Genomic DNA, 13,297 nt, shown 5'->3' with positions numbered 1-13,297 from the left:
TAATATAGTTTAATAATCTTGTATTATTTTGAAGAAAATTATTAACTCGCGGATAGAAATATTATATTTTCTTACACCATTATATATCATATGTAAAAGAAGTTATAATAATATATTAAATTATTTGACATTAAAGGGATAATACATGTCTAAAATTAAGGGTACAATATTTTAGTTGAGCTTATGTGTAAAAGGGTTGTTAAATGAATATAAAATGTAAAAGTTTATTATGATTGGTTTATAGGGAGGAGAAAATAGGCAGGCCAGGTAAGGTGACTCCAGCATCGACGATAAAATTGTTGCCAGATACGTATTCAGAAGAATCATGAATTAAATAACGAGCTAAGGATGTTAATGCTGGATCAGAAGTACCAAAACTTCTCAAGGGTACTGTTTTCATCGCCACCCTTTTCAACCAATCTTTTTCCATTAATTTTTCAGTGATTTCGGATCTGAAAAGTCCTGGTGATATGGAATTCACTCTGATTTTGTGTGCCCCCAATTCCAATGCCATCGCCTGTCAAACAACATATTACACAAACTTACAAATCATGATCCTAAACTAACCCACAAATAAGAAAGCAGAGTGTTCTGTAATATTTCATGTCAATTTATCTTTCAAGTTTTTAAACTAATAAAGTGATGAAATAAGCAACAAATAAGAAAGCAGAGTCTTCTCTAACATTTTACGTCAATTTATCTTTCAAGTTTTTAAACTAAGAAAGTGACGAAATAAGCAACTTGTTTGTTTTTTTTTTTTACATTGGAGCAATTAAAACCACATGTAATTCTGACTTTAAATTAAATAAATATCTGAACAGTAGAAGTCAACGACAATTCTTTTCAAAATTTCTGTGTTCCAATGGAATATTCCCATTCAACAGACCAAGGATAACCACAAAGTGAGATGTAAAGAAATTCAATGTGGAAAGGAAGAAATTCAAAGATGAGTGTCTAGCTTTAGTTGGGTTTCTTTAATTAAGAAAAAACAAACGCCAAGTGGTTATGGTTTACCTTTGTCAGCATATTGACACCTGCTTTAGAAGATGAATATGCAGCTCCACCAGGCACTTGACCACGATTCAAACCAGCAATTGAAGCAATGTTGATGATTGATCCTTTCCTCTGAGCGTCACGCATGCGTTTACATACGCTTTTTGAAACTAACCACGTCCCAGTTAGGTTCGTTCTGAATGAATGGTTCCATTCCTCCTCAGACAATTCCAATGGTGACTTCACAGTTCCTTCACGCCACACAACCATGAAACACCACAACTTTCTACAATCAGTGAGTTACCAACAAAGTATATGATAGGCCACATCTCAATTTTTTCAACAATCACCCTCTTACTGGGTTAAATTTTACATCAATCACTTTATATAGTTAAAGATCTTTGAGCACCAAAAACGTATATTTTCTCCTTGGTTAAACCCAGCGATTAAATAATACCATCTTTTGGGTAAGAGAAAACTTTCCTTTAAAACCACAAAAACAACGTAATCAAGATCATGCTTTTTTTGGGTTCAGAAATCGAATGCTTTATTCAACAATGGCATCAATTTCTCCAAATCACTGTGCACGTTAACCAAATCTTCACTTGTCAATGTCCTGACGTTTCCAGTGTCAAAAACAATATACAGTTGATTTTCCCTTTCGCACACACTTTATTCCTTTATCAGATTCAGAAACAAAAAACCAACCATTTTCAGTGAAACTAAATTACAACTTATCCACCAATTTTTAAATCTTACCTTTAAACTTAAAACATCCAATTATCAGTGATGAAAATCCCAGGTCCACCGTAATTAATATCCAAAATTAATTTATAATATATAAATGAAATCCATACTTTTTGCTTTACGGTATTAAGTTAAATTTTAAATTCACTTCTAACAATCATATAAGCAAATTATAAATACTCAGAAAATAATTAACTCACAAATTAATCTTAAAATATTTGTTGTTTACAAATAAACATATATATAAGAAATAAATGATTCATAAACTAGCGACAAAATATAAATTTGTTCCCAACCCAAAACCTAATAGACAGTAGATTTATATATATTTCTTTTATAAATTATTCATTTATTTATTTTTATCTGGTCTTCAAGTCACACTCTCTTAAAAGATATTTCCATGTCCCTTCACTGCCAAAAAGTTCTTAATAAATAAATTACACAAATAGATAATCAAAATATCTAAACTCCTTCAAATCAGTTTCTGCATGTTTAAAATATTTAACAATTAGAAAACGTTAGATTAAAAACAAAAAAAAAAAAAAATCATAGTGGCTAATTAACATTCGGAAAAGTCTAATAATAAGTACTATCTCAAGAAAGGTCGAAAGCAATAGTTGGAAATGACGTGGATTTCTCGAATTTCAATTTAACCGATCCTACTTTTTTTTATTATTATTATTATTATTATTATTATTATTATTATTATTATTATTATTATATTTATTATTATTATTATTATTATTATTATTAGTTGCATATAATATCATATTAGATTTTCTGTAAAAAAAAATTATCTCTGTTCGAGTTGATATATAAATTCAGGAAATCAGTACCACAAAAAAAAGTCGAAAGCAACGACGTGGATTTCTCTAATTTCAATTCAACCATTTCTGCATTGTGATTTACTCATATTAAAGATTTTCAGTAAATTTTTCTGATCTTCCTTCCAGTTGATATTTAAATTCAGAAAATAAGTTACCTCTGACACCGGCGTTATTGATCAGCGCATCGAGGTGGCCGAAGGCGTCCCACGCCTTCTGCACGTGTCTATCGATGACAGCGCCATCCGCGGCAACGTCAAGTTCCACGGCGACGGCACGGAGGCTCCGGTCACCTTCTGCGAGCTCCGCCGGCGACGGCATCCTGTTGATTTCATCGCAGAGGGACTGGAGGCGGTCGACTCGACGAGCGGCCAGGACAACACGGCAGCCGGCACGGCTGAGGTCGAGACAGAAGTCACGGCCGAGGCCGGAGGAAGCGCCGGTGACCATAACGACCTTTCCGGCAAGGGTGGTCCAGGGTTCAAGGGAGCGTTGGGGAGACATTTGAAGAGAGAGTTTGTTGAGCATTGAGATTAAGAGAAGAAGGGGTTTTATAGGGAAAAGGAAATGAAGAGTGACGAAGTTGGGTTGGTGACAACAAACATGAAGAAGCATTAACCTTAGGAAGAAGATATAGAGAAGGTGCATTAATTAGTATTTGTGGAAATGACTTTGGTCCTGCACATAGTTACTAAGAAATCTCCTATTGTGAAACGATCTTTATATTTCAATAATTTTTTTTTATGTATTATTATTTTATTGATTTATTTATATTTATTTTATAAAAATATCTGAAACAGAGATCAATTATAAACTATACATTGTGAAAAAAAAATTATTCAAAAAAACTATTAAAAACATATTTTTCATCATCGTCAAAATCTCATTTTCTTCTTTCTAAGTATGCATGATGTACAATTTTTTTATTTTTATTTTTATTTAGGTTAGGAAAAGGTCTTTTCTTTCTTTTATTTGGCTTTTGGGATTTGTGTTTGTTTAAAGCTAGGAGGAAAAAAAAATTATATAGAAAAGGACATATAAATAGAATGAAAAGAGTCAAATGGAAAATTTTGATCAAAAACATTATAAAAAATATTGATTGATGTGGTCTGATAAAGGAAGGTATTATAAATTAAGTATTTAAAATGTTATAAAAGTATTAGTTATATTTAACAAGTGAAAGAAGAAGAAGAATTGGTTGAATTAATATTTTGATTGATAAGATATAATGACCAGTTATTGTAATTAATGTATTTAAAAAACTATCAAAATGTTGTTTAGTTTAGAGTAGGAGAATACCAATAGGATTGATGATGAATAAATAGTTGATTGATTTGATATAATAAAACTGGCTTATTAGTTTTAGAGAGTTATTAAAATGTTGATTAATTTAAGGAACAAAAAATTGGAATGGACGTTATGATTAGATCGATGATTTAATTGATGTGGTGTAAGAAAAAAATATCTTATGTACATTTATAACATTATCAAATATCTTTGTATTGAAATTAAAAATTAAATTAAATTCAATTAAATGTTGAAAAGTATTTAAACATTTTCCACATTTTTATATTAACTCATAATTATAATTTTAAAAATATAAATTAAAATTAAAATAAACTTTGAGATTGTTATTTTTTATTTATTTTTATTTAAATACAAATATATTAAAATATTAACTATGACATTGATTTAAAAAGAACTGAGGATAGTTTAATATTAAAAGATTTTAATATAATTAGTTTTATTTTGGATGAATTAAATATTTTTAAAATATATTTTTTTATGAATTATTATTTTTAGTTTTATGACTTATTTTTAATGATTTTTTTTTTAGTTTGATTGAATAACGGAGAAGATAGAATTAATCTGAAAGGAAGAAAAGCTAGCTCCCAATCTTGAAAAGATCAACCGTGGCGGTTAGTCTTTATTTTTAGTTTAGTTTCGGTATCTCTTGCTTTAGTTTGATGTTTGAATGCTTTTATTACCGTTCGGCTTTGTTATGCATCCATTTGTTTAGTTTTCAAGTTTTCATTACCATTCGGTCATACTTTAAAACCATTCGGTCTTTGTTTGCTCTATTCTGCTTTAAGTTGTACTCTTCAGTTTTATTTTTACCGTTCAGTTTCCAGCCTTTCTTTCTTGCATTTCAATTTCCACTTTTGGCTTAGAGATTGTTCGGTCTCAATGTTAAAACCGTTCGGTCTCTCTTTAGAGATCGTTCGATCTTCATGTTTTCCACATTTCTTCCAGCATTTTCAATTTTGTTTGGTTATGTTTAATTTCCATGCTTTAATTTAGTTTAATTCTCATCTCAAACACCTTCAACCCCCTCCCCCCCCCCCCCCCCACTACGTGTTTGACTTAAGTCTCGAACCGCATTTGGTCCTTGAGAGACGAAGGAGTCACCTCCTAGACTATATTGCATTCTTATTGCACATCAGATTTGTATGGGGTGCGACACCCATCAAATTTGCGGTGAGCTCTTCAATTTGGGTCGATCTTTTTCTTTGTTCATGTAAGTTGAGTTTCAACTCTTTTTTTTATCTTGTTATGTTATTTGTTGCATGTGAATCTTTTTTCTCTTGTGTTCATGTTTTTAGTCTTTTATATGAGTCTCTACTTATCAATGATCATTACGGTATTTCTTGATCATTTTTATGTTATTTTTAGGTTTAGATATGGCATCTTGTGAGCTTGAAGATATTTGAAATTCTTTAGAGCAAGTTCATATGTCTCTCAAACAAGGGGAGCTAATTACACACTTTTTATGTGATTGATACATGGTAATTGTTAATTGTATGCTTGTATGGTGTTTTTCCTGTATGACTGAGTTATGTGACTAGGAATTGATAAATAGAAATTGAAATTAGGGTTGTAATTTGGTGTACTTGAATTGAATGATAAACTTGGGAATGATGTCTGATTAGTATTGCATATGATGTTGTTTAAATAATTGAATGTGATGTAATCTGAATTTGGCATTTGTGTTGGTTGTTGGACTGTGCTTGCAGGGTTAGAATGAAATAAATTTGCAGAATTATCGTAAAATTATGCAGACTCGTTGGGTAAGAATATACTCATTGGGTGACATCAAAGTCAGAGACCTACTGACTTGGTTGTCACTGGACAAGAATATACTTGTTGGGCGAAGCTAAAGTTAGAGAGCTACTGACTTTATGGTCTTTAAGCGAGCTATCTTGCCATTGGATGAGCGTGCTTTCAAGCATTACTCGATGGACAAGTAGATATTCTTGCTGAGTGAAATTAAAGAGTCTAACTCTATTATATGTCCTATTATTGTATATTTAATGTGTGATTTTGTAAATATTAAAATGATGGTTAGTTTATGATATTTATCTTAGAATGGTTGGTGGATTTATAGATAAATATACATGTGATTAATTATGTATGAAATTATGATGATAATGAGTATTGAATATGTGTTTGGCCTACTTTATGACTTTATGAGATTTATGATTGTATTACTTTTATGAGTTTTATAACTTTATATCTTTTATGAATTTTATGTTTTTATGTCTTATATTACTTTATAACTTTATGACTTTATAATTTTATAATTTATATATTATGTTGTTATTAATTTTTAATCTTATAACCTTATAATTTTTCAAGTTTTACCGTTTTATAGCTTTATAACTTTTATGAATTTTATGAATTTAATGACTTTTATGATTTTATAACATTACGACTTTATGGCTTGAAGAGATTTTTTATTTTATGAGTTGTTTTAAACTTTATGACATGACTTTATAAATTTTATGACTTTGATAACGATATAACTTTTATATTATGATTTTGATGTATTTATGACTTTTTGTCTTTTATGAGTTTTATAACTTTATGAGTTTTATGAATTTTATATTAGGTTTAACGATACAATAGGTTTTATTTTATGGCTTAATTTTGAAAATTTGATACAAACATAGCTTTGTTGTTAAATTGGATAAACGTGGTTTAAGTGGTATACACTACAAGAAATGTATAAATTACCGAAGGAATATTACTGAAGGTCTCTATGCCATCGGTAAAGAATTGGTGAATTAACATTGAGAGCACGTAAAAGCTCTGATGAAGGCCTCATTAATGATATGGTGGTCGTTTGGCCAAAACGATCAAAACTATATGATTATCGGTCAAATTAAAACTCCGACAATGACAAATGTTATAACTTTTATATTGTGAGTTTTGATGAATTTATGATTTGTTTTTATTTTTGAGTTTTAAACCTTTATGACTTCATGATGATCATGACTTTTATGAGTTTTAGAACTTTATAATTTTTATGAATTTTATGTTTTTATGTACTTTATAACTTTACAGTTTTACGATATTATAACAGTATGACTTTATAATTTTATCATTTATATTTTGTTGTTGTTATAGTTTTTTAATTCTATAATTTTATAATTTTCTAGTTTTTATAATTTTATAATTTTAAGCTTTTATGACTTTATAACTTTAGGAATTTATGATTTAATAAGTTTATAACTTTATAATGTTATAATTATTATTTTATAATTTATTATTGGCTTTTAATCTTATAGTCTAATATAATTTTTTACGTTTTACCATTTTATATCTTTATAAGTTTATAATTTTATATATTTTTTTATAATTTTATAAGAAAATTAATGAAATTAAAATATGTATTAAAATTATAAATTTTTTAGATAAATGTGAAAAAATGTTAGATTGTTTGCTTATTTTTTAATTAAATAAAAAGATAGACCTTAATAAAATATTAATTGGATAATTAATTATATTAGAAAATAATTTATTGTTGAAAATAATTGATTTTTAAACCTAAAAAAATAAATCCCAAATAGAACCAGCAGATTTTATATTTATTTAAAGGAATCTCCGTCTTCCTATTTATAAAATTAGTGTTATGATCTCCAATTTTCCATCGAATTCATTTTTAGTTAGTATATGCCAGAAATAGTTAAATCTATCCCTCCATATGCAATTTCTATTTTTTTTTTCACTTTTTTTAATATGTAAAATGTTTAAATTATTTCTATTTTATTAAAAATAATTAATAATTGATACTGTTAGTGTTAAGATATTTTCTTACGAATTTATACATTAAAGACAGTCCAATATTAAAAATTTTCTTATATAATTTTACTAAAAATAAAAATGAATCTCTAAAAATCAAATTAGCAATGAAACCATTTAAAAATAAAATATAAAATTAAAATTAAGAATAACTCATATTACCCAGTGGATAAATATATTTATGAAAATATTTTATATAAAAGTGTGTAATTAAGATAATTTATTATGTTATATTTCCTAAATTTGGTTCCTCTATGTTTCTATATTGGGTTTTGGATTTGACATGTCTCTGTTTATTTATGTTAGCAGTTTTGGTGGCTTTCATGTGAACAAGTTATCGTCTCTTTCTTTGTATTTCCATTTGTGCTTCGCTTTCTGTCCTCAACAAAGTATAAATATTCTTTGGGAAAACATTCCAAAACCCAAACCTCCTTAAATAAATCATCACATGACATGACCCAAACCCAATTCCGAACCTAATTTTATATTTCTCTTATTTTTAATCATCTATAAAACATGAAAATATATATTTAAAATTTATACTAACATTGCCAAAATGGTGAGTATATTAATAAAAAAATCAAATATTAGACATATTATAAAAGTAAAAACTATATTTGTTCTTCTTCTTATTATTAGATATAAAAGTAAAATCAAATATTGACTCATTATATTTATCTTCTTAACTTATTATCAAGATAACGATATTTTGATAATATTTTAATACTATTTATATATTATTATGTGATTGGTCCATATTGATTATGGAATAATTTTAGATAATCACAAAATAATACATAAATATATTAAAATATTATTAGAAAATATTATCAAAATATTATTATTTTTATTATTATTATTTATTTTTTAGAATGTTAAAGTAAGTCAATTCGATTAATGAGTTAACTTATCATGAATTGAACTAAAATTTGTTAGTTTAACTCGTTATTTTTGTATGAATTAATGAATTAACTCGTTCAAGAAATTTTTTAAAATTTATTTTATATATTCATTACAATATGATCTAAGTGGATTAATTTTACTCATTATTATTTGTACTTAGTATTTGTACTTATATAAGTTTTAAACTATGTTATCAAACATTATTATAGAAATAATAGTTAGAAATAAAGTGTATTTTCATAATTTCACAAATAAATAAATTAAATATATAAATTATTAAAAATATTATTAAATAATATTTTAATATTTAAAAAAATTAAATTGTCAACTGAAATTATTAAAAGTAATAAATAATTATAAAAAAAACTTGTTAAAAATATGAAAAACTTAGAAGAAGTCATTGTTAATGGGTTGTGAATCAATCCATTTTAACCCTGTTCGAAACTGAGATAATCTATTTTAACTCATATTTAAAAAATAAAATTCAGATTGGTGTGGATTAAAACTGATTTTAACACCTCTGTTTTCTTTTGCATTTTGAAAAGCCATGAGTAGAAGTTGATTTTGATTTGTTCTGTTTAATTCGAGGAACCAAAATGGTGATGCTAGATCCGTGTTAATTAATTATGTGGTTTTGTTTTGTTAACTTTAATCAAAGTTTATTAGCTAAATACATAATTATTCTTTTTATTTCATTTTATACTTCTATATCGATTAAAAATCAACATTAAATACAATTTAAATATTTTTTATTTTTCAAAATATATTTTTTTAAAAAAATTATGACATTTTTAAATAGAATTGTGTTAACCTTGTTTTTACTATGTTGTCAAGCATTTTCCTGCTTGAAAGTTGATAGAATAAGTAATTGGTGAAAGAATTTTTGATTTTTATTTTAGATTAGGTAAAATACCTTCTTCTTTTTTTCAATTTTGGTTGTTAATATTCAAAATTGTTTCCATTTTATTTATTTTCAATGTAATCTTAAAAAACGTAATTTGTGTTCAATTTAGTCCTTTTTATAAACTCCGTGAACCACAAACAAGGACTAAATTGAACACAAATTAAGTTCTTTAGGACTATATTGAACAGAAAAAAGACTAAATTGAACATAAATTACATTCTTTAGGACTACGGTTAGAAGTGAGTTTTAGGCCTAATTCAACCTTACAAAACAGGTTTCTATTTCTATTTCACCCGTTGTCGGGCCAATATTGGATCATCCAATCTCTACTATACGCACGACATGTCTATACCTTGGTGTGAATGAGGTGTGTTGGAAGTCCCACATCGACTAGAGATAAGGCCAATTTATAATATATATATATATATATATATATNATATATATATATATATATATATATATATATATATATATATATATATATATATATATATATATATATATATATATATATATAAGTAAGTAAGGTGCAAACCTCACTTTACACCTGTTTGTAAGGTTGAGTTAACTCTAAACTTTTAACAACTACATTGAATAGAAAAATAAAATTAGAACCATTTTGAATATTCCTAACCATGAAAAAAAAAGGTATTATACCTTTTAGATTATAAGTCACGTCATACAACAAACATCACATTGTCCGTATCTAATTTTTATTTATTTATTATTGTTATTATTATACATTTAATAGTTTCTTGTTTATTAATCATGATTAAGAATAATTTAAATATTTTTTATTTTTCAAAACCTTTCAAAATGTTTTCTGTGGCAAGAAGTTGCAAGAAGGAGTTGGCAATTTCAAACACAATGAATAAGTAGGGACGTGAATTTATTTGGTTTTGCAATGGAAGTTGAATTCACATGCATGATTCTATTTTTGGTTGTTGCAACTTTATTCCAACAGTTAGAGATTTATGAAGCACCTCAAATTTTAATTTACCCGTCACAGCCACCTCAATATTTGTTGTACTTTAAATTTGGTTACATTTAAATTAAATGAATCTATTTTTCTAAAATGATAAATAATTTCTTTATATTATAACTTCTTTTTTTAATTTCAGTCGTATATTCATCAATTTTCATTTCAGTTCTTAATTCTTTAATTCTGTTCAAATAAAATTTTTAGTTGAATTACGAGATGGATAGTGATTGTTTGACAAGTATGTTTTGAGATTTTTTTTTTTTTTTTTAATTTGAGTTTAAGTTTTGAGAAATCGAATTATATGAATTAAGTAAAGTTCATAACAGGGTGTTTAAATTAGTTTCGCTTATCTAAAACTCTCGTTTTCTTAATATTTATTTTTTTAATTGGTTAATGTTTTTGGTTTGAGGGTGAAGGTTAAGTATCATTTTTCAAATCATTTTTAATCTTCGAACTTAGGTTAAAGTTCTTCTTCCATTTCTTCGAACTTAGGTTAAAGTTCTTCTTCCATTTCACATTAGTTGTTGTTAAATCAAATTAGATTATTACTTACAGAAAACACTTAGATGCTAAAATTAGCATATGTCTTATAATGTTAGCAATCAATGTGTAATAAATGTAACTAATTACTTGAATACCATAAACCTGTATTTATAGATTTTGGAATAAATTTCTGATTACTGCTAAACGATATTGGTCTTGCTTATGGTTAATATAATTATATTTAGAGTTAATTTTGCTTTTAGTCTGATCGATCGGTTTACCGACCAACTCACATGGGAACGTAGGCTAGTTGTGTAAAATGTAGTAAAAGTGCTTACATGCTCAAAGGAAACAACACACTGTGTCTTATTAATGAATTGGAAGTGACTTATATAAGCCCAAGTACAATAACAAAATGAAATAACTGAATGAAATGCACCAGCATATTTTGTGGTAAGTGAGACCATTTTGTATGCTAACTGACCGAAAATAGTGGAAAAGAAAAGATTGGTCTTGCAAACCAGTTTTATTTAAATTATTAAAAGCTAGTAAAATCACACGACAATCCCTCCCTTAAGCTAGATGCATATGCAACTAGCTTACTTCACTGACTCACATTACTCCAAGCATGTCTCGGAGCTTCTCAAACTTGTCAAGCTTCAATGGCTTTGTCATGATGTCTACAACTTAATCTTCTGATTTGCAATAACTTAACTTCACAACTTCATCCCTTACTAAATCTATGAGAAAATGGAATCTTACTGCATTGTATTTGCTTTTCCCATGAAAGACTGGATTCTTGGACAGTTGAATGGTAGAGCTATTGTCACAAAATATAATTGTGTTGGTTGCTTCTTCTTGTTTTGTTCCAAGATGATCTAGAATTCCTCTTATCCAAATACATTGGCAAGCATAAGAAGTTACAACAATATATTCAGCTTCAGTGATGGATAAGCTGACAATAGGCTGCTTCTTGGAGGCCTGTGATATAGCTCTAGATCCAATCTTCAATACTAGACCTGAGGTGCTTCTATGGTCATCCAAATCCCCTGCGTAGTTACTATCCGTATAGGCTATAAGACTCGTGTTTCTTGTTTTCGTTTTATAAAAAATCCCATGCTCTATGGTTCTTTTCAAATATCATAGAAGTCGTTTTGTTGCTGACCAGTGTGACTCTTTTGGATCTGTCATAAACTTGTTGATCAGACTTACTCCAAACATTAAGTCTGGGCGAGTTACAATTAAGTACATGAGGCAACCTACTGCTTGTCTATACTGCATGACATCCACTCTAGTGCCTTCCTCATCTTTTGATTGATTTGTCCCTGGAACAATAGGATTTCTTACTGAATTGCAATATGCCATGTTGAGTCGTGCCAATATTGTTTGAGAATATCTACGTTGACAAATAAAGAAAACAGTTTTACTCTGAATTACTTCTATGCCGAGAAAGTATCTCATTCTTCCCAAGTCAGTCATATCAAACTCTAGCATAATTGATCCTTTAAATTGTTCACACATGCTTCTTTCATTTCCAGTGTAAATCAAATCATCTACACAAAGACTAACTATTAAGATGTTGTCTCCATTTTTCTTGGTAAACAAGGTGTGCTCACTCGGACATTTTTCGAACTGCTCTTTGGCAAAGTATGTTGAGATTGTTGACAACACAATATCTATATCACTATGATTTTTTATGATGACAACACAATTTTAATAACACATGGATTGTTGATGTGTTACATGTTATATTGCATATTGATTGATATATTATTGAACATGTTTTTATGATTATCTTGATATGTGAATGCACATTTACTGAGCTTGTATATGTTACATAATATCTGGTTGCATTACACATGACTTGAAAGAAGAAAATCACATGCACATTTATGAACTTACATTGTGTTGCATTACTGCAAGCTGTAAGTCGACTTCATTATGAGGGAAGTCGAATTAAGCTCGTGACTATGCATAGAATTTTAGAAACAGTGCTATGTGAGATTTTACATTGAAAAGAATTTCAAAGTAAACTATAGTGTCAAAGTCGACTGTGTGCGCCACGTATTCGACTGTATTAATTGCTTGATTTGAAATTTTGTTATGCTCATGAATAGTAACGGCTATATTTTTAAAAGTTAGTTGAGCATTGAATGTTGGTCAACTGTATTGACTAAGAAATTAATTGGTTTAACTGGATTGCTACTATTGTGTCTTGATTGTTATAGCTGTTATAATACAGTCGACTTTATTAATAGCATAATTGACTACATGAGTGTTAGATTTATAGAAATCTATAAATAGACGTGACCTGAGCTGTTTTAAAGAACTTTTGGAGATCTAACATTTTCATATTCTGTTTCAGATTGTTTGTTTGA

At 27.8% G+C, this 13,297-nt stretch overlaps 1 protein-coding gene across 1 annotated transcript; it reads right to left on the bottom strand.

Moving 5' to 3' along the window:
* Nucleotides 1–141: 141 nt before the first annotated feature.
* On the bottom strand, nt 142–3,226 carry LOC106771474 (3-oxoacyl-[acyl-carrier-protein] reductase FabG). Its single transcript, XM_014657463.2, has 3 exons — nt 2,723–3,226; nt 1,015–1,244; nt 142–517 (listed from the first exon to the last, which is right to left on the bottom strand). Exons 1-3 carry the CDS (start codon nt 3,210–3,212, stop codon nt 239–241), a joined length of 999 nt encoding a protein of 332 aa, XP_014512949.2. The 5' UTR covers nt 3,213–3,226; the 3' UTR covers nt 142–238.
* Nucleotides 3,227–13,297: the final 10,071 nt, after the last annotated feature.

The sequence above is a fragment of the Vigna radiata genome, chromosome 8 (genome assembly GCF_000741045.1).
Source record: "Vigna radiata var. radiata cultivar VC1973A chromosome 8, Vradiata_ver6, whole genome shotgun sequence".
Lineage (NCBI taxonomy): Eukaryota > Viridiplantae > Streptophyta > Magnoliopsida > Fabales > Fabaceae > Vigna > Vigna radiata.
Note: the sequence above shows the minus strand (reverse complement) of the source record. Positions and strands in the feature narration are given on the sequence as shown.